This window comes from Meles meles, chromosome 10 (genome assembly GCF_922984935.1).
Source record: "Meles meles chromosome 10, mMelMel3.1 paternal haplotype, whole genome shotgun sequence".
In the NCBI taxonomy this organism is placed as follows: domain Eukaryota; kingdom Metazoa; phylum Chordata; class Mammalia; order Carnivora; family Mustelidae; genus Meles; species Meles meles.
The window spans coordinates 48,133,511-48,155,904 of NC_060075.1; the positions used below are offsets into that span (position 1 = coordinate 48,133,511).

General features: G+C 46.4%; 1 protein-coding gene and 1 pseudogene across 1 annotated transcript; both read left to right on the forward strand.

Annotated features, from left to right (window-relative positions):
• The first annotated feature begins 249 nt into the window (after positions 1-249).
• On the forward strand, positions 250-5,622 carry TRIL (TLR4 interactor with leucine rich repeats). The gene has a single exon (XM_046021439.1). The coding sequence runs from the start codon at positions 855-857 to the stop codon at positions 3,294-3,296; it is 2,442 nt and encodes an 813-aa protein (XP_045877395.1). The 5' UTR covers positions 250-854; the 3' UTR covers positions 3,297-5,622.
• Positions 5,623-13,708: 8,086 nt separating this feature from the next.
• LOC123951512 lies at positions 13,709-21,683 on the forward strand (annotated as a pseudogene).
• The last annotated feature ends 711 nt before the right edge of the window (positions 21,684-22,394 follow it).

Genomic DNA, 22,394 nt, shown 5'->3' on the forward strand with positions numbered 1-22,394 from the left:
GGTGTACTCATCTAAAATAAAAAGGTCTCTGTCTGCAAATTCCGTTTGCTAGCCCGGTAATCCACCCCCGCCCCCAGCCCTGCGTCGAGGGCCGGCCCGTACAGCTGTTTTTAATCCCTACTTTTCTCACTCGGCGTCCCAGGCTCGGGCTGACCAGACGCGGAGCCACTTAGCGTTTCCTCCTCCCCCTGTCGGGGTCTGTCCTCCCTCCGCCGTCTCCTCTTTCTCCGCCTGCATCCCCGTGGGGCAGAGTGTGGGAAGAACGAATTTCCGCCGGGTTTGCCCGCCACTCGCCGACTTGGGTCCCTTCCGGACGCAGCCGGCACACCCCCGGCTCCTCCCCCGGCTGTTCCACGGAGGCCGAGCTCCTGGTGCGGGACCCAGAGGAAGGAGACGCGGGCTGCCGGGGCCGAGCCGCCGGGGCGCAGCAGCCAAGCCGCGCCCCGAGGAGCTCTTGGAAGGGCTCCCGCCTGCAGCTGGGGAATCCGCTCGGCGGGGAGAATCCGTGCCAGGGAATCCAACTCTCCGGACTCAAGCTGCAAACAAAAAGCTCAGGTCTGGCTCGCTCCCTCCGCCCCACGACGCACACCCGGAGAAACAGTTTTGCGCAGAAATTCAACAAGTAGCACCCGGAGCTCCCGGAGCGCCCTGAGCCGCCTGACTTGGCCGGGCGAAGCCCGCCTGCAGAGACCCGGGCCAGCCACCGGACAAAGGGCGGAGGAGGGGCTGGACCGCGCCGCGGAGTCCGAAAGAGGCCATTTAGCGACTCTGGCCAGGCCAAGGGGAATGCAGAGGAGACACAGAGCAGGCTGGCCAAGAGGACGATCCGGCCGCAGCACGCAGGGCGGGCAGCGATGGAGGCTGCCCGCGCCGTGCGCTTCCTACTCGTGGTGTGCAGCTGCCTTGCGCTCCCGCCGCGGGCCCAGCCGGTGTGCCCGGAGCGCTGCGACTGCCAGCACCCCCAGCACCTCCTGTGCACCAATAGGGGGCTCCGCGCGGTGCCCAAGACCAGCTCGCTGCCGAGCCCCCAGGACGTGCTCACCTACAGCCTCGGCGGCAACTTCATAACCAACATCACGGCCTTCGATTTCCACCGTCTAGGGCAGCTCAGACGGCTGGACCTGCAGTACAATCAGATCCGCTCTCTGCACCCCAAGACCTTTGAGAAGCTCTCCCGGCTGGAGGAGCTCTACCTGGGGAACAACCTCCTGCAGGCGCTTGCCCCAGGCACGCTGGCCCCGCTGCGCAAGCTGCGCATCCTCTATGCCAATGGGAACGAGATCGGGCGCCTGAGCCGAGGCTCCTTTGAGGGCCTGGAGAGTCTGGTCAAGCTGCGGCTGGACGGGAACGCCCTGGGGGCGCTGCCAGACGCGGTCTTCGCCCCCTTGGGCAACTTACTCTACCTACATCTGGAGTCCAACCGGATCCGCTTTCTGGGCAAGAACGCGTTTGCCCAGCTGGGCAAACTGCGCTTCCTCAACCTCTCTGCCAACGAGCTGCAACCCTCCCTGCGCCACGCAGCCACCTTCGCACCGCTGCGCTCCCTCTCCACGCTAATCCTCTCGGCCAACAGCCTCCAGCACCTCGGGCCACGCGTCTTCCAGCACCTGCCGCGTCTCGGCCTACTCTCACTCAGGGGCAACCAACTCACACACCTCGCGCCGGAGGCTTTTTGGGGGTTGGAGGCCCTGCGCGAGCTGCGCCTGGAGGGGAATCGGCTGAGCCAACTGCCTGTAGCTCTGCTGCAGCCTCTGCACAGCCTGGAGGCGCTGGACCTTAGCGGGAACGCGCTGTCCGCTCTGCACCCCACTATCTTTGGCCACCTGGGCCGGCTGCGCGAGCTCAGCCTGCGCGATAACGAGCTCAGCGCCCTCTCCGGGGACATCTTCGCCGCCAGCCCGGCCCTCTACCGGCTGGATCTAGACGGCAATGGCTGGACCTGCGACTGCCGTCTGCGGGGCCTGAAGCGCTGGATGGGCGACTGGCACTCGCAAGGCCGTCTTCTCACCGTGTTCGTGCAGTGTCGCCACCCGCCGGCCTTGCGGGGCAAGTACCTGGATTACCTGGATGACCAGCTGCTGCAGAACGGATCTTGTGCAGATCTCTCGCCCTCAGTTTCCCCGACCGCCGAAGGCCCGCGGGCGCCCTTACCCACCGCCATTGGGGAGGAGGTGGCGCCCCCTGCAGGTAGCCTCTCCGAGGAGCCGCAGCCGCAGCCGCAGCCGCAGCCACAGCAGCGCGGGCGATTTCTGCCTGGGGTGGCCGGGGATGGGGCCGCCAGGGAGCTCTTGGGCAACCGCAGCGCTCCGAAGCTGAGCCGACGGGGCCCTGGCCTCCAGCAGCCGGACCCCTCCGCCGCGGCAGCCGCGGGCCGGGCGCCACACCCCCTGGACCTGCTCCAGAAACCCGAGCAGGGACCTCTGACTCCGGCAGATGCGGCCCACGCGAAGCCCACCCCGACGGCCGCGCCAGCCTCTGCGCCACCGCTCGCCGGCGACCCCTGGCAGCGCGCGGCGAAGCAGCGCCTGGCGGCGCAGCAGCAGGAAAGTACCGCCCAGTCCGACGGCGGAGTCGGCCTGCCGCCGCTGGTGTCCGACCCTTGCGACTTCAACAAGTTCATCCTGTGCAACCTGACGGTGGAGGCGGTGGGCGCCGACAGCGCCTCGGTGCGCTGGGCGGTGCGCGAGCACCGCAGCCCACCACTGCTGGGAGGCGCGCGCTTCCGCCTGCTCTTCGACCGCTTTGGCCAGCAGCCCAAGTTCCACCGCTTCGTCTACCTGCCAGAGCGCAGCGACTCGGCCACGCTGCGTGAGCTGCGCGGAGACACCCCCTACCTGGTGTGCGTGGAGGGCGTCCTCGGGGGCCGGGTCTGCCCGGTGGCCCCCCGTGACCACTGCGCCGGGCTGGTCACCCTCCCAGAGCCTGGGAGCCGGAGCAGCGTTGACTACCAGCTGCTGACCTTGGTCTTGCTGGCCGTCAATGCGCTGCTGGTGCTCCTGGCGCTGGCGGCCTGGGCGTCCCGCTGGCTTCGGAGGAAGCTTCGGGCTCGAAGGAAGGGTGGGGCCCCTGTGCACGTCCGACACATGTACTCCACCCGACGTCCCCTGCGCTCCATGGGCACCGGCGTGTCTGCGGACTTCTCTGGCTTCCAGTCCCACAGGCCGCGCGCCACTGTGTGTGCTCTCAGCGAGGCGGACCTCATCGAGTTCCCCTGCGACCGCTTCATGGACAGCGGGGGGCGGCGGCACAGGGGGCAGCTTGAGGCGGGAGGACCATCTTCTGCAGCGATTTGCTGACTAGAGCCAGACTCCAGGGGGTGTGGAGACCATCTCATTGGCCTGGAGCAGCCAGCCACTTTCTGTGGAGCCCCTCAACCCACCTCAGGGGGAGATGTCGTTTTATCAGAGTTTCTCCTTTCCCCCTTTTGTGCACTTGCCAGAGAGGCCAAAGGAGAAACCAGTTCGGCACATACACACCCCCCGACAATTCCCAGTGCCTAACTAAGATTCACTCATGAAGTGAATGGGTTGCACCTGGTGGTCAAGGCCAAGAGCAGGGACAAATGGGAGGTAGTGTCCAGAGGTGGGAAGCCTTCTTTTATATGGAGACCTTGGCACAACTATGGATATGTCTTCTGTGGGATTGTGATGCAGCAGTCTGGCCCCCTTTGGGGTAGAGAAGGTTGCTTTTGCCCCCGGTATGGCCAGAAAGAGATTTGTGTGCATGCTTTTTGTTTGCTCAGTGTGAAACAGAGGAGTTTTGTCCTATTTAAGGGAAGAGGAACTTATTAGTATTACAATAAGGCTTGGCATCTTGACTACACTGGGCTGGTGGTCTCTGCCAAGAAGGTAGATGTTCTAAACTGGTGGCGAAGTTTAACACACCCGCCAAGGAACTCTTTCATGTTGGTTAATAGAACATTCAGGATAATTTAATGTTTAAATCATTAGAGATGCTATTTTTTTCAACAATGTGAAGAGCTCAGACATTTAACAAACTGACAGTAAACTCAAGGACTGTGTTAGTTGAGCTGAGCGGTTCAACTAGTATTTTCTTTTTAACATTAACATGCCAAGAACATTGGCTGACCTTGGGGTTAACTAAGATTACCTACTTTCTCAGGAGAAGGCTGCCTGCAAGACTTCTCTGTCAGGGTTTCTCCTGTGGCTTTCTTAATTTTATTTTTCTAAACCTCTATATGGAAAAGGAAATGTCAGTGCCAGACTCGGGAAAAGAATGTAAAGTGTGCATAACCGATGGCCGCGTAGGGAACCGCAGCCCTCTGGTTCACTTAACTGCATCTCTGACACTGTGTCCAGATGGGAACAAATATGGTGTGGTACTTCTCATGTTTTTATCGGTCACATGCAGGAGACTGTGCCCTGCTTCTCCTGAGTTGCACTGTTAAGTGTTCAAGGCAGTTCCCTAATAGGGCAGCAAAAGGTGATACGCACTTGACAGTGTAACCCTCAATCACCTTAATGTCTTACTCTATATGAAATAGAGGGGAAGAAATTATTCGGGGGAAAATGTGAAAAAGGGTACATCAGTAGTTGTCTGTTTCTACTAAAACCAGAAGATTGTTAGGAGTACTTAAACCTCACTGTGAAATAACGATCAATTTTGCAAGTTAATCTCTCCACGACCTTGTGTTTTACCATGTTATTAAATCTTACCTTTTAGTTAATAATTGCAGTATTTCTTTTAAATGCCTTTGTTTTAAATTTAGGATTAGGCTCCTTTATTTGCTCAGTTTTTTCAGCTCTTTTGGACCCTCTCGTTCCCTCATATTTATGAAGTACATGTTTATCACTAAAGGTAGTGCTTTGGTTTACATTAATAATTTTGCGTGTGGTCTAAGAGCACAGGAAGAGCCTCGAGGAAGATCTGCGTGGTGATATCCCCCGTGGTTGTGGATTTGTTGGCAGTGGGCTGTTTCAGAGGATATTGCTATGGTGCTAAGGCTAACCAGGAATCTTCTGTTTAGGGCCTTAAGCCCTTGAGGGTCCTGATGACTCAGGGAATCTATCATAGTCTGGGGAACGGGGGTCCTTCAACCCCAATGCACTCGCTTTTATGTTTGGCCTCCATGAAGCCAAGCCTGCCCTTGTCCCAACAGCTGAGCGGGGGACCCAGGGCTCTAAATGAATGGACCTGCGTTTATGTTCAGATGAATAAATGGCCAGACCACTTAAAGTGCAGCTGCTTCTCTGGCCATCTTCTCTGTGGGGCCAAAACTTAATAAACTGCAGGAAACAGGTTGTCATTCTTAGCATATGAGTACGTGGGAGAGGGGTCCTTGCTTGCTCTTATTTGCAAATTTTGGGCTATTTACTTGCCCCTCTCACGCTCCTAGTTTCATTCATTTGTGGAGCAATGGCATCCTTGAGCTGGTCCTTTTGCATAGCAGTATAATCTTGAGCCCCACTGAAAGTCTGGAAGAGACCTCTGATGCTTCCCACCACTCAACCTTTCAACTTCAGAACATCACTGAAAGTACTTCACGGAAAAACCGTAAAATCTATGTAAAAACAGTTCGACTGGAAGGTCTTTCAGTGGGAAATGAATAAATGTTATACATTGTTATGTTCAGTTATGTCAATAAACCCACTTACTAATGGAGATCTTTTATTGTTGGAGTTTCCAAATACCTTAGACACTTGGCTTTCTATAGCAGTTTTCATTGACGACAATGAAACGAATGCTTGAAGTCTGTCTGTCTGTCCTCTCATGGTGGTTTTTAATTGCCATTTCTATGGGAAAGTGTGGACTTTATTTTTCAGAAATAGTTAGGAGAGTTTATACCCAAAGAAACAATGAGATGACTCTAAAAGCCGATGGTGAGCCATGATAAGAAAATGCTGTTAAAATGCCAGTGGCAGCGAGATGACTGACCGGGTCTCAGCCAGCATTTCTTTTTTTTTTTTTTTTTTTAAAGATTTTATTTATTTATTTGACAGACGGAAATCACAGAGAAGCAGGGAGAGAGAGAGGAGAAAGCAGGCTCCCCGCTGAGCAGAGAGCCCGATGCGGGGCTCGATTCCAGGACCCTGGGATCATGACCTGAGCTGAAGGCAGAGGCTTTAACCCACTGAGCCACCCAGGTGCCCCTCAGCCAGCATTTCTGCTGTTTAAAGCAATCAGAACTTTTGACTCCCATGGTCAGTAATAAGGAGCTACCTTGAACTGGAGGTCATTTTTGCCATTACAAACTGTATGTGTATGAAAAGCTAAGATTCCTAAAACAAGAAAGAATAAACTTTGTATAAGGTAGGAGTGTTCATTTAGAGCACCACTGGGGGACACCTGGGTGGCTCAGTCGGTTAAGCGTCTGCCTTCCGCTCAGGTCCTGATCCCGGGATCCTGGAATAGAGTCCCGTGTTGGGGTCCCTGCTCAGCTGGGGAGACTGCTTCTCCCTCTGCCTCTGCTTGTGTGCTTTCTCTTGTTTGTTCATTCTCTCTCTCTCAAATAAATTTTAAAATCTTAAAAATAACATAAAGTGGCATTGAAGCAGTTTGGAATGTGGTCGGACCCTCAGCTCAACCTGTTAAGATCATTCCTGGGAAATAATTGGCCAGTGATCAGAGCACCTAATTTGCAAAGACCTGGTTTTCTCCAGAAGTACAACAATGTGAGCAGCTTCTCTCTATTAAGAAAACATTAAAACAAGGACACCTAGGTGGTTCAGTTGGTTAAGTGGCTACCTTCAGCTCAGGTCATGATCCCAGTTCCTGGGATCGAGCTCCGCATCCGGCTCTCTGCTTGGCGGGAAGCCTGCTTCTCCCTTTCCCACTCCCCCTGCTTGTGTTTGCTTTCCCTCTGTGTCTCTCTCTGACAAATAAATAAATAAAATCTTTAAAAAAATAATAATTCACAAAAAAAGAAAGCATTTAAACAGACACTGGATTACCTGGTATTTGTGCTTCACTCCTCCCCAGTCTGCTTCTAAGCCTTGGAAACAAGTGACAATGAAGCCGTCTCATGCCAGAAATGTATTAAAAAATCGAGACCATGGGGCGCCTGGGTGGCTCAGTGGGTTGGGCTGCTGCCTTCGGCTCAGGTCATGATCTCAGGGTCCTGGGATCAAGTCCCGCATCAGGCTCTCTGCTCAGCAGGGAGCCTGCTTCTCTCTCTGCCTGCCTCTCTGTCTACTTGTGATCTCTCTCTGTCAAATAAATGAATAAATAAAAATCTAAAAAAAAAAAAATCGAGACCATGACCCAAGATGAAGCTAGATTTTTACCCAGTGTTATACCTTCACCATCTTAGAGAAATAGAGCATCATTAAAGTTCAGTATGATTTTAAGGAAGCGATGAAAACATTTTAGTCATTTGGGATTGCATTCGTTCTATTAACCTGATCTCTTTGTGCCTCAGTTTCTGTATCAGTTAAAATGGGAATCTTGGGTCCTGACTGCAGAGTGCCTTTGTAAGGAATAAATGGGTAAAAAAGCATCTGACAGCACCAGCTATCAGACAGATGTTCAATAAATGTTAGATGTATTATTAGTGGCAGTATTTTGTGCACAGAGCAACAAATTGTAAGAGACATTTTAGAGAAGTCATGGACAAGACATTTCAGCTTAAGCCCTACCAATCAGAAAATTCAGATAATGAGAATCAGTGATCCCTCCCTTTGTTCTGGTTAATTGAGACTCTTGTGTCATTTAATGTGGAAGGATAGCTCTTGAAATACCTTCTCATTATTTTCTTCCTTTTTTCTCTCTCATTTTTTTATTTTTATTTTTTATTATTTTTTTTTAAGATTTTATTTACTTTTTTGACAGAGAGACAGCAAGAGCAGGGACACAAGCAGGAGGAGTGGGAGAAGGAAAGCAGGCTTCCTGCTCAGCAGCGAGCCCAATGTGGAACTTGATCCCAGGACGCAGGGATCATGACATGAGCCAAAGGCGGATGCTTAATGACTGAGCCACCCAGGCGCGCCCCCCTCATTATTTTTTAAAAAGAAAAAGTGAACATAGTGGTATTTGAGCGAACTTTTCTACAATTACTGAACTCTTGGCATAAGCTCGTTCATCTTGTAGATTGAAACGAAGGATATGTAAACGGCCTTGCTTCCCATTAACTTAATGATAGCATCCCCAAGTGTCCTTTGACTTAGTTTTCTTAAAAAGATATTTGGCATGCAACAATGCTTTTTTTGCTAGAGATTTCAGGTCACTTCGTCCTTCTCTATCATGTGGCAAATAATATTCCTTTCATTTTACGTGAGAGACTGAGGTATTTGGAGATTATTTTTATGTTGATTGCTGAAATAATTAGAGGGAAATGTAGCTTCATCTGGTTGCTTTATCTTGGGACAGAACACCTAAATTAACATTACATCTGTTTAAAAGATTTTAAGCTACATGTGGTGTGATTCCTTATTGACACAGAAATATGGCTTTATGATTTGGCTGTGAAATGGCATCAGATGCCAGACAGAAATATATTGTCATACACCAGCATTTCAAGCAACAGCATCTCTTGACTCTAAATCCATAACACTTTCTTCCAACTGACCAAAGCTTTATAAGGCTTGCTCCTTCCCCCTACTCTGTCTTCAAAACCAACTACCAGGGCGAGTTGGCTGTTTCCTTCTAGCAGTCACTTCTCCTCATTCACACAAGTGATGTACAAAATCACAGCAAACACTGAATGAACAAATACTGACATTGCTCTGAGAGGAAATTCCGGTTTGGATTCCTGCAAGCATCTGGTCACATTTCCATTAATGTCTCAATACATAACTTTTATTTGGTGAGTGTTCCTGTTCCTGTTTAAATAAGACACCTTACTTTAAAAGATACTGTTGATTCATTACATGGAGATCATGGCCAACAGCCCTGGACTCATGACTGAGTGGAGTTGACCTCGCACACATACTTGCTCTCTAGGACACATCCTTGTCATCTTTCACTGAGGAACTCTCAAGGGCATTTTTAAACAGCAGATCAACAAAAAGCAAGAAAGCGTGAGAATTGTGTCACCAAACAGACTATGAAAGGGACACTTGCTTATAGGAGGAGAGCTGCAACAAGAAGATGACACATTGCCTCCTCAGGGGGCATGCATGGACAACTGAAATTTCCCACGGCTCTGCAGGGCTCCACAAATAGTCGTAATGGCCCCGAACATACCACAGTGTATTGATTCTGGGTTTGCAAATAAATACTGGTGAGTAGGAGAGTTCACAAATACACAATCTGCAAACAAGGAAGATCAACGGTGCTTTTTATCTGCCCAGATCCTCCTCCTGGGACCCCGCCCATTTTCCCAAAGACATAAATTACCCACTTTAAGTCTTGGCCCATCTTTTGTCTTTGAAGCTGGTAAGCACGCCTAACAGTCCAGTTGTATCATTGGTGCTGGCGGCTCTGCTCCCGTGTGTGAAAGGGGAAGGTGGTGGGGAGCTTTTTGGGGTTTTTGTTTTTTTTTTTTTTTTAAAGATTTTATTTATTTACTTGACAGAAAGAAATCACAAGTAGGCAGAGAGGCAGGAAGAGAGAGAGAGGGAAGCAGGCCCCCCCGCTGAGCAGAGAGCCCGATGCAGGGCTCGATCCAACGACCCTGAGATCATGACCTGAGCCGAAGGCAGCGGCTTAACCCACAGAGCCACCCAGGCGCCCCGGGGAGCTTTTTGTTTTTAAAACTCTAGTTTGATATTTCCTAGCTCTTCAGAGTGCTTTTTGCTCCCTTGCTACATAGGCACAGTTTGCAGTTCTTCTTTGGGAGTACTTACGCAAAAAAATAAATAAAGCTATGCGGGGCTCTTACCTCCGCCCACTCACCATTCCTGGTTTCTCAGGAAGGGCTCCAGAAGGAAGAAATGGCTAAATATATCCCAAGGCTGTGGGCTAAGTATAACCCCCGACCCCCATCTGCTCTGGGTTGACTCTTCAGGTGGTGTCAGCCTCTGCCTCCCCCTTACAGTTAAGGTCTCTCTGATACTCTTGGACTCCACTGCATTCTTCTGTGTGCCAAACAAAAACATCACTCTGAGAACAGTTTGCTTCTTGGAAGTTCTTATTTATGAACTCTTACTGCCTTCACCCACCTTGTGGGGTCATTTACTTTTCCTATTTTTATTCTGCTTGCAGAATCCATGCACACACAGCTTTTTGTTGGTTTTTGCCTTGAGCTCAATTCTACCTAGGCTGTTCTTTTTTTATATCTTGTCGATGTCGCTCATTATTATCTTCTCTCTTTCTTATTTGGTTCTTTAAATAAAACTTACAATTTTACAGAAAGCCAACAGACACACAAGAAGATGTTCAACATCACTCATCCTCAGACGTACGCCAAAACAAAACTACAGTGAGAGATCACCTCATATGTGTCAGAACGGCTAAAATTAATGTGTTGGTGAGGATGTGGAGAAAAAGGAACCTTCTTGTGCTGTTGGTGGGAATCTGAACTATGGAAAACAGTAGGGAGCTTCCTGAAAAAATTAAAAATAGAACTACCCTACCATCCAGTAAAGGCATTACTGGGTATTTACCAAAAAAAAAAATACAAAAACACGAATTCCAAGGGATATATGGACTCCTATCTTTATTTAAGCATTATCAACAATAGCCAAACTACGGAAATAGCCCAAATATCCATCAACAGATGAATGGATAAAGAAGTGGTATATATGTACAATGGAATATTATTCAGCCATAAAAAGGAATGAGATCTTGCCGTTTACAATAACATGGTTGGAGCTAGTGTATATTATGCTACATGAAATAAGTCAGTCAGAGAAAGAAAAATACCATATGACTTCACTCATATGTGGAATTTAAGAAAGAAGGCAAATGAGTGAAGGGGAAAAAAGGGAGAGAGAGAGAGAGAGAGAAACCAAGAAACAGACTCTTAACTATAGAGAACACACTGATGGTTACCGGAGGGTGGCTGGGGGATGGAGGAAATACAGGACAGAGGTTAAAGAGTACATTTGTCATGATAGGAAAAAAAGGAGAGAGAGAGAAACCCAACGTGAGATAACTAAAATTTTTTTAAAAATATAACATAATTTTCAACTTAAAAATAGGTTGCAAGACTATTTCAGAAAATTTCTGCATACCCTTTAACCAGCTCTACTAATTGTTAATATTTTGAGCCATTTGCTTCATTATTCTCTTGCTTAACTATTTGAGCGTAAATTGCAGCCATCATGTTTCTTTATCCTAAATATTTCAGTTGTGTTTCCTAAGAACAAGGACATTCTCTTATATAACCATAGTACGATTATCAAGAAAAAACTTAACACCAAGAAAATGCTATTCTCTAATTCATAATCTATATTTAAAATATAGCAATTGTTCCAGTAGTACCCTTTCAAAAGCTTTATCCCCCCTGTTCAATGTAGGAACATACTTTGCATTTAGTTGTCATGTTATTATGATCTCTCTCTCTCTCTCTCTCTGTCCATTTCCTTCAGTTTGATATTCTTCTTTTTTTTTTGAGGCAAGGATTATTGAGATATAATTAAAATCTAATTATGTATATGTTTGATCATTTTATATTGTCCTACACAGCTCTTGGATAGTCTGTAGTTTTTTTTTTTTCCCTTTGACACTTTTAAAATCTTTGTAATTCAGCTTGGATGACTTCTTTTGACCTATCTTTATATTTACTGATCTTCTTTCAACCGGTTCCATCTCCTAATTAGCCCTTTAAGGAATTCTTCATCTCTGATATGATTTTTCCCCCTAGCATTTCTTTTGTTTCTTTTAAAATCATGTATAATTCTCTGTTGAAATTCTGCATCTGTTCATGCATGTTCTGTAGCTTCCCACTACATCTTTTAATATATTAATCTAAATTGAATTAAAGTCCCTTTCTGAAAGGTTCAACATATTGGTCATCTCTGAGTCTAGTTTCATTGTGTATATTTATAGTCTATATTTATCTAGTTTTATCTTTAAACAATAGGTAGTCTCTTTTCTGTGCTTTTTTGCCTTTGTAAGTTTTGTAAGTCACATGCACATGTATCTGTCAAATAGTATGTTTAACCTCAATTTTTAAAATCATTTGTTTTCAGAAGAACTTGTTATGCATAGTAAGAAGTTTTCTTAATTCAACAAACTTTGGAGACTTTGCACACATAGACAGATGTTCTTAAGTTAAATTTGTGCAAGAGTTTGTGCTAATGTATATGCAAATTAGCACCTAGTGATAGGTTTTCTTTTTACTTAACTCTTTTCTCTCCAACATGGGGTAAAAATTAGGGACCTCTTTCAAGTCAAATTAATGTGAGACTCCTTTTGTTATGAATAGCTCTGTGAACGGGATGATGTCTAGATGTCTGAAAGAGTTCAAGGAAGGAGAGTACATAACTATGCACTTTTTAAAGCCCCGTGTTTGGGGTTCTTCACGTCAGCTTGAGAAAATCCCCAGTCATGGTATCATGAATTCTCAGTTAGACATCTTTGTGGTACATTTGCTTAGGAAGGAAACTTATCTTATAAAAGGCAATGACTTTCTAATGCACACATTGAACTGTAAACAAATGCTCAGTCTGAAACCAAATTGGTAGAAGAAGAGCCCACGGAATGATCTACAGTAGGATTTGTGCTTTCTGGAATAGTGCCACTCTCCTGGCAAGGACTGTGCCAACCTGACACTGTGTAAGAATTACCAGATCTCAAAATTTTAGACAGACAAATTATAGCACATTGTCACAGGGAAAATAAGAATACTGAATTTTCATATTGCCCACATCAAAGGTATTCTTACCTGATGCCATGGACCAACTTACAGAAAGGAGATGCTGTATTTAAGACTTTTATCTTGGCTTTATATATGGATTATTTCATTTATGTAAACACTTAAGGTGGACGTTACATAGAGTGAGCGTGTAAGACCCAAGTATTGGCTGTCTGGGGACAGAAGGTATTTAATTTACTTAATTTAACAGATTCTTACAAGCATGTATATTGTGTCAGACACTATTTTAAGAGCATTCCTCACGCTAATTCATTCTGTCCTCAGAATAACCCTCTGAGGTAAGTGCTGTTACTATCCCCCCATTGGAGATGAGGAAACTGAGCCACAGGGAAATTATGTACTTTGACCCAGAATCCTGAGTGGGGAGGTGTTTGAGTCTGGACGGGAAGCCAGACTGGCTGACTCCAGAGCTCTTGCTGTCAACCCCGACCCTCTGCTGCCTTGTGTGTACACATGACCACTGATAAAACATCAAGGGATTGTTCTTGGGAATAGTTCATCCCTGCCCCCACCCTCCAATGTAATGCTTTAAAAATCATCTCAAAGCAGGTGGGCCTTTATTTTTGACCTATTTTTCTCAATCTGTGTAATACACCAAGGGCGATATCAATTCGTCCTTAAATGTTTAATGGGAGACAGGCCGTCCATCTCCTAGACACAAATGCCTCACTCTGTCTTGACATGGATGGGTCACTGTTGTGCACCATGGGGTCAGTTCTTTCCCCTGGTTTGCAAGCTCCCTTAGGACATGAACCTCATTTTCTATTTCTTCTTGTGTTTCCACAGGGCCTGAACTCCGAGTTGAGTCCCTGGTTACCTGCTTATTGATGAGTGCTGCAAGGCAGCTGTTCAACATTTTCCCACCGAGACACACATGCTAGACACTGTTCACATAAGTGACACACACTTGTGTAGAGGGACAGGTCATTTACTAGCCATAATTCTACCCAGATATACATTTCTATAGCAACAATGGGAAACTGATGTAAGATGGCGGTATGATATGACTCTACTTTTTCTTTTCTTTTCTTTCTTTTTTTTTTTTTTGACGCTATTTTTTCTATCTTTATTACAGGAATAGAGTTCTCAAAAGGTGAACATTTGGGAAATTTAACATTTTCCCCCTTGTCTACTATTTATAGATTTCACGTTTCAGAGAACAGCTCTGGGATTATGCATCATTTATGATGGTAGTCCTATCATCTAGCATAGCGTGTTTCCCATAGTAGGTTCTCAATAAATGTTAGTAGTTTGGTTTGTTTTTTTTTTTAATTAAGCCTTAGTCTTATTAGAAAAGGAGTTACTATATCTTTTGGGTCTACCAAAAGCTGAGTTTTTACTTTCTGGACACGGAACGGAATATTGTTGTATACATGCTAGTGACTTTATCTTCCACTTTGTCTCTATTCTTTAGTAACTTCTTGCCCTACGGAATCATGACCAAGACTTTTTTAAGAATCCAAGGCCCAGCAGTCATTTATGAATTTCTTTCTGTACCAGAAAGACACAATAAGACAAGTGTTTTTGTGAGATAAGAAACATTTCCGCGACACCGCGAGGCATGAATTGAAGTATAGGCAAGTAGTCCCACCAGGTGAATGATTATCTGCCGTTGCCAGAGTGAGCAGGTTCAGTGGCTGATGAAGCCGTTGACCTTGGCATATTTATCATCATTACCCCAGGGGACAGAAACCAATGTATCTATTCTTGTGAATACACATCCATAAAAGGAGGCACAATCCAGTGGAAAACAATTTGTATTTATAGGTGGTGGTGGGGGTGTGTGTGTGCGTCTGTGAGAGAGAGAGACAGACAGAAAGAGAGCAAGAATGTTTCGTTTTTTACATTTTCTTTCCACTTTTAACTTTTTGTATGACATCCATCTCTCGTCTGCAAGCTCAGATTCCTAATAACCACTCCGATCTGCAAGACTTCAAGGGGCATAGTATTTCCTTATAAGGGAGCTGAATAAGGCTGAAAAACAAAGACAATCTGTGTGATCATCTCTCAGACTATGACTGCCATCTGAAGAGGGGAGGCCAGAGGTGAAGGATGTGACCTTGGATGATGCTGGTGCTATCTATCCGCCCCACCCCCCACCCCCCCGGCATAGTGCTAACTGCTTTCTGGACTGGAGTTTAGAGGCAAATTTGGGGACCCGAGTGCACACAGAGCACCAAGCCTGCTTAGGTGATAGTGAAGCAGAGCCCCCATGGAGGCTGTTGAGGGGAGAGGGAGAGGGCAGGGGCCAAGTGCGCAGTCCATAGCAGTCCTGGGACAAGGTTCATAAGGGGAGAGAGGCTTTGTTTCCAGAAAGAAGTGGTCGCGGTTTCAGTTTGTTTGGGCTGCTGTGGCAAAGTGCCGCAAATTGGCTCAAATGACAAAAATGTAGTGTCTCACCATTCTGGAGTCAAGAAGTCCAAGGTCAAGGTGTCAGGGTTGATTCTGTCAACCCCATGCATCTCTTCTGGCTTCTGGTGGTCTTCTGGAGATCTTTGGCCTTCCTTAGTTTATGCATCAGCCCAGTCTCTGCCTTCTTCTTCATGCAGGATTCTCCCCGTGTGCCTGTGTTCAAGTTTCCCCCACCTTTTTAAAAAAGATTTTATTTATTGGACAGAGAGAGACACAGTGAGAGAGGGAACACAAGCAACACAAGCAGAGGGACTGGGAGAGGGAGAAGCAGGCCTCCCGCTAAGCAGGGAGTCCGATGCGGGCCTCGATCCCAGGACGCTGGGATCATGACCTGAGCCAAAGGCAGACACTTAACAACTAAGCCACCCGGGTGCCCCCAAATTTACGCTTTTTATAAGGACACCAGTCATACTGGAGGGAGTATGGGGCCCACCCTACTCCAGGATGACCCCATCTTAACAATCATTATATCTGCAATGGCCCTCTTTCCAAATAATATCAAATTCTAAGGTTCTGAGAGTTAGGGCTTTGAGTGGGAGGACACACAATTCAGCCCATACAGAATTCAGAAATGAGTTGATTCAGTTGGGGGTACCTTTTTTTTTTTTTGAAGATTTTTTTTTCATGTTGCTACAAAAGTTGGGTACTCATCCTTTCTTTATTTTTTTTGTAAACATATAATGTATTTTTATCCCCAGGGTACAGGTCTGTGAAAAGATTTTTTTATTTATTTGAGAGAGAGAGAGCAAGCACAGAGGGGAGGGGCTGAGGAAGAGGGAGAAAGTCTTAAGCAGATTCCCCACTGAGCGCAGAACCTGATAGGAGGTTCCATCTCAGAATCCTGAGATCGCGACAATGAGCCTAAACCAAGAGTTGAAATCTGAACTGACTGTACCACCCGGGCGCCCTGGGGGTATCTTCTTATTAATTAAAGGCAACAACAGGAAAGGGACATGAAACCAAGAGAAGAACCAGGGAACAGTTAAATTTTTTTCCTAACAAAGAATCAGACATGGGAAAGCAAAGCCTGTGGGGCAAAGGGGCAGGATTCCCTCAGCGTTTATCAGGACAGTCATCCCTTTGAGGACACTGACAGTATCTAAGTTGAAATATGATCTCTGGGTCAAAGAGGACCTAAGTCCCCAAAGCTTTTGCAAACTCCCTGTGGTATGAGAATTCTATCTGCCCAGAAGAATTACCCAAAGTCCTTGGCCTGACGCCTTCAGAAATATGGGTGTGCTTACTGGAGGGGCCTTCCGCGTTCCCTGTGCTCTCAAAGATGATGGGAACTATTTGAGGAGGCTCAGCTCCTGTAGAAGCATCCCATCCTTTCAGCCACTTAGCCTCCTCATTTGTACAAAATAGGTCAAAATACATTATCTCTTTCCCTGACAAATGCCACGGTAGAATGATATTCAGCTAAGGTCGGGTGCCAACTGCTTTGTTCAATGCTGGCTTACCTTATCTCAGTCCTCCCAGAAGCCTATAGTACTACTCCCATTTTCCAGATGCAGCCATCAAGGCTCAGAGATCATTGACTTGCTCAGGGGCTCACACGGGCGGTGAGTCAGAGCCCATCGGTACTCAAGCTATATTCCTTTCATCCTGCCTCGCTGCTTCCCTAAGTATCTGAGGGTAAATCTTTGAAGAATGTGACTTTTTAAAAAGAGTTATTATCACAGTGAGGTAAGATTTCATTTTACCCCATGGAGCCTCTGGTGTAAAATGAGGAGACCAGATTCAAATGACCTCTGTGGATTCACGTAGCCCTAGCGTGCGTCTAAAATTATGACTTTATTTTCCTCTTTGGGAAGTAAGAAGAAGAGGATGTAGGCTGTCCATCTGGGTTTTTTTTTTTCTTTTGTTTGTTTGTTTTTTTAAAGATGGAATTTTAACATCTCCTTGAGGAATTTCCTGGTTCTCAACCAAGTATGTACAGCCCGCCTCTCAGAAGCTCGTCTATTTTTGACTGCAATGGGATTACAATCTGCTGATTTCGGCGGCAATGTCTTTGGAGCCTCATATTTTTCTGTCCTTTCTTTCAAGCGCCCCCGTGTTCCTACTGCTCCCGCAGAGCTGAGTGCACAGAGCCTGGTTTGCAGTGAGCAGTAGCCCGTCTCCCTGGCCAGGGACACACGCTGGTCTTTCTGGGCCGGGATCGACTTCCGCTCTGGGCACGTCTCCTGTGGGCCCCGCGAACAGGCTTTGACTGATTGAGCTCAGAACACTCGCTTGTTTGTGGATATGGTAATGACGCCAGTAAAATTCAATTACCGTATCCCAGAGGACCTTAGGGAGCGATAATAAATTAGGGAACATGAGCTTTGGAGTATCTGAACTGAAATTATAATGGGGCTATTGAAAAACAAACAAACAAAAATCCCAAGCATTCATTTAATAATAGATGCTGCCGTTTTCCCCACCAAAAATTAGTTCATCAACCAACCCTTTGTTCTTGTCATAAAAGAATGTGCCCTCGACACAGCCAAGAACATTTTATCTTAATTACTTGGTATTGTCGTCGCCCCAGAGCACACCTGGCTTCGGGGTAAGTGGTACACCGGGAGGAAGCAGCCGCCTGGAGGGGTCCCCCAAGGCCACGGCACTAATCCACGCTGGGCTCACAGATGCTCGCTGCCGCCCATGGCCTTCGGTTTCAGGTTGCCATCCAGGCCTGGGGTTTGAATGGAGGTTGTAATCTCAGAAGGTCCAGCTAGCACTTAACCACTAACATCCATCAAGAATGTCAAGGCTCGCATTGTCTCATTAATTTGAACCAGCTTTTCTGCTATCAGATCCTTTTTCATTTCTAACCTTTCCACCCTGCCTTTCTTCCTCTGTGCACAGTTTATAGCGTCTCCTGTTTGTGGTTTCCGTCGGAGACTTGTGCTCTGGGAGGCCACTCTTGGGGAGGTGGGGGAAGGTGCCTTTGCCCTCCTCCACGCTACAAATCGGTTTTGCGTGTTTCTTCTCCGATGTGAAGGTCAAGCGCATGGAGAGAGAAAGAACATTGACAGCATTCTGGATGCATCTGTAGGTTCCATTCTGTAGATAATTTTCAAGCTAAAATTGATATCTTCCTTCACTTTATCTCCTTTCTCATCCAGATTCCAACATCCAAACGTGTAATGCAGAATTGATGAATTGCTGAACAGGGGAGATATGACGAAGATAACCAAGGTGCTAAAAAAAAATCTGAATTAACACTAGCAGGCCATTTTCCACCTGTGGTAAGTATCTTTTGGCGTCTCTGAGAGACCAAGCCCCTTTCTCGGACAATTGCTCCTCCCTCCCCCCTCACCAACCACAGGAAGGACTGTAAACTTGGGTCACACTTACTTTCCATGACTCCCTGAGGCTGGCTGATCTTTGACCAAGCTAGGCACAAGAGAATTTTGCTCTGGACCTGCAGTGTCAAACAGCTGTTTGGTTGGCTGGAGCTTGGAGGAGGTAGAGCTCTGGGTTTTAGGGCCGCCATTTTCAGCCGTGTGGGCAGACAGGTGGAAAGTGAGGGGGTGGGATAAGTTTTGCCATGAATCAGAGATGTTGAAAGAAGCAGACCAGAGATGTCCACTCGTTGTATAAAGGATGACCCTCCATTCTCTCTACAAACAACCCTCAACTCCTGACTATGTCCGCTAAGACCTTGTGCCTAAGGCGGCACCTTTAACCTCAACCCTTCATTCCCTCTTAATCTAATTAGCTTCTTGGCCAATGCCTGTGCCACGTTCATCTTCTCAGTGCCTTAACAATTTTCCCCTAATACCCACACATTATAAAATTTCATCAGAGACAAGTGATCTGGCAATTTGTGACACACTGTCTTAGGACTTGTCAAAATTAAGGGTGAGTCTTTCCATCCCAAAGAGACAGATGTTTCAGGACATCAAGAGACAAAAAGCAGCCAAAGGAGGAGTTTACTGTCTCTTTATTTCCTGTGAAATACAACGCCGAGCAGGGTTCATATTTTACCCACACTCTTCCTGTCCTTTGCCAAAGGAGGGATTTCATCCAATGTCCCAGCTGTTCTGGGGTCTGCACTGCGGGGGGGGGGGGGGGGGCTGGGTTGGAAGGGGGCGCACGCAGGAGGGTTTTGCTCACATGCCACAGCTGTGCCTGGGGCCTCTGTACAGGCAATCAAGCAACCTTCCCTCAGGCAGAAGCCTAGGGAAACGTCCAGACTGACTCTCCTCATTTGGCACAATGAAGGGCAAATATCTCTCCATTATCTATTAGGAAATGAATTAGCAAGCACAATGTCTAAATAAAGAGGAACTTAAAGAAGAGATCATATTTCCCATTCCCTAGGTATTAATAATATTCTGCAAAAAGGTCATGGGTCTTGGTATCACTCGTTTAAGAACTACGGACACAGTTTATTAAGCTCTTATGTTCTCCTCTGGAGAAAAAACATTAGAATATAAGGTGTTTGGGCCAACTGTAACCTAAACCTAGGCAGGCCAATCTCTGTGCTGGGCTTTTTATATGTACCTCATCCAAATGTCACAGTGGTTCTATAGTATGACGATGGCACTATGAATTTTCTTTTTTTTTTCTTTTTTTTTTAAGATTTTTATTTATTTGACAGACAGAGATTACAAGTAGGCAGATGGAGACCACAAGTAGGCAGAGAGGCAGGCAGAGAGAGAGAGAGGAGGAAGCAGGCTCCCAGTCAAGCAGAGAGCCCGATGCGGGGCTCGATCCCAGGACCCTGGGATCATGACCTGAGCCGAAGGCAGAGGCTTTAACCCGCTGAGCCACCCAGGCGCCCCGGCACTATGAATTTTCTAAGACGTTAGGTGACTGCCTCAAAGGCTATACAACTGGCAAATAGAAAAGTTGTTAAGTGAAAAATCTGGTACATTATAAAAAGTCACATAGCTGGAATATGGCCTTGAATTTACCTTACTCTTAAAGCTAACCTAATTCCATTGCACTCCAGTACAATATTTCCCAAACTTGTCTGGTAAGACTCCTCAGGGTAGTGCTTATTGAAACTCCAGTCCTGGGTCCAATCCCCCTGCAGATCTAATAAACCAGAATCTCTTAGAAACGGGTATGGTGGGGCACCTGGGTGGCTCACTGGGTTAAAGCCTCTGCCTTCAGCTCAGGTCATGATCTCAGGGTCCTGGGATCAAGCCCCACATCGGGCTCTCTGCTCCGCAGGGGGCCTGCTTCCTCCTCTCTCTCTGCCTGCCTCTCTGCCTACTTGTGGTCTCCATCTGTCAAATAAATGAATAAAATCTAAAAAAAAAAAAGAAAAGAAAAAGCAAAAGAATAAGGAGCGGGTATGGTAATTCATCCCAGGTGAATCTGACCTGGTAAGTTAGGTAAATATTGCTGGAATGCCTTAATGTCTTTTTAACTTAGCAATTCTTGGCAAGATATATGCAAAAAAAAACCCTTTTAAAAAAAGATTTTATGTATTTATTTGAGAGAGAGCAAGAGAGAGAGAGGATGAGTAGGGGGGAAGGGCAGAGGGAGAGGGAGAAGCAGACTCCCCACTAAGCAGGGAACCCAAGGTAGGACTTGATCCCAGGACCTTGATCCCAGGATCCCAGGATCAGGACCCTGGCTGAAGGCAGATGCCCAATAAACTGAGATACTCAGGATTTTCTCTTTTTAATAAGCTTTTTATTTGGGGATAATTTTAGATATGCAGCTAAGTTGCAAAGATAACGCAGAGAGAGCTCACCTTCCTTCCCCCACCCATTTCCCCCCTCACATGAAGATCTTACACAACCATGATCCATTTGTCAAAATGTGGGAACAAACACTGACAAATTACTATTAGCGTTAGGATCACTTGTCCTGGATATGAGGCTGTGGAAGGAAAGGGAAAGACAGGCCAGACCTTAGTTCCTTTTTCTTTCCTTATTCCTAAGTAAGCCGAAGCCAGACAGGATTGGCAGAAGGTGTGTGATCAAGAAGCAAATTGAGTTTAGACCTTTGCCGCATCTATTGTGAGAAAGACCATTCTCGGCAATCAGACTGCCAACATTCCAAAAAATGTGGACATCACTCCAAAGGGACCCACCCTTATTGCGAAGGGCACCAGAGAAACCCTGCAGAGAGACTTCAGCCCCATCAATGTAGAACTCAGTCTCTTTGGAAAATTAAAAAAAAAAAAAAAAGAAAAGAAAAAAAAAGAGGCTTCGAGTTGACAAATGGTAGGAACTAGAAAAGAACTGCTATTGTCCGCACCACCAGTAGTCAAGCGCATCGCACTGGGTTTCCGTTACAAGCTCAGGTCAGTGTGTGCTCACTTCCCTGTCAATGCTGTTATTCAGGAGAATGCTTCTCTTGTTAAAATCTGAAATTTCTTGGGTGAAAAATACATCCACAGTGTTTGGATGAGTCCACGCACGACTCCTTCAGTATCTCAAGACCTAGAGAGATGAGTTAATTCTTGAAGGAAATGGCATTGAACTTGTATCCAACTCAGCTGCCTTGACTCAGCAAGCCACAACAGTTAAAAAAATGAGGGTATCAGAAAGTTTGGGATGGGGTCTAGGTTTCTGAAAAAGAAAGAGTTCATCAGGCTGGTGAGTAAGGCCTAAGTTGTCCAGCTACCGAAATGGCAAGATGCTGGATGATTTTTCAGACGTATTTGTGATATTTTAAAGAGGCAATAAAAGCTATATTGATCTGGGGCTTTCGCTTAAACCAATAAAAAAAGAAGCAAGTTGAGTTTATTTCCCGCAGCATTGAAATGGTTCTGGTAAGAACAAAATACATATGCATGTATGAGCTATGAAATGCAAATTGTGTAATTTTGGCGATTTCATGGATGAGTTCAACGCATTTCTATTTGCCTTTAAAATTGGCATTGCAGAATTCATACTAACAATTTAAATTTTTGTTTTCTTTACTTGGCATGGCCTTAAATAGCAAATTTAAAAAAAAAAATACCGTAACTGGTTGAGAGACTGGAGCAGAAGTAAAAAAACTATAGGTTAGTTCCCCAACAGCACTTTTTTCGCCCCTATTTTTTTTGGACCGGGGCTCCACATTTGCCTTTTGCACGGGGTCCCACAAATTATCTAGCCAGGCCAGCCCAACCCTAGTCAAGAGCCATTGCCTTGACAAAGCCACGGATGGTGACGACTGTGGCACCCAGAAAGACAACTGGAAAGACATGTCGGGGGAAGGGGCCTTTCTGCCATCCTCGGCAGTTACAGCAGTGAGGGGGCACGTTCTCCCGCACTAAGCAACCCAGAAGGCTACAGGCACCTCTGGATGATTCCTGGTATTTTAGTGCCGC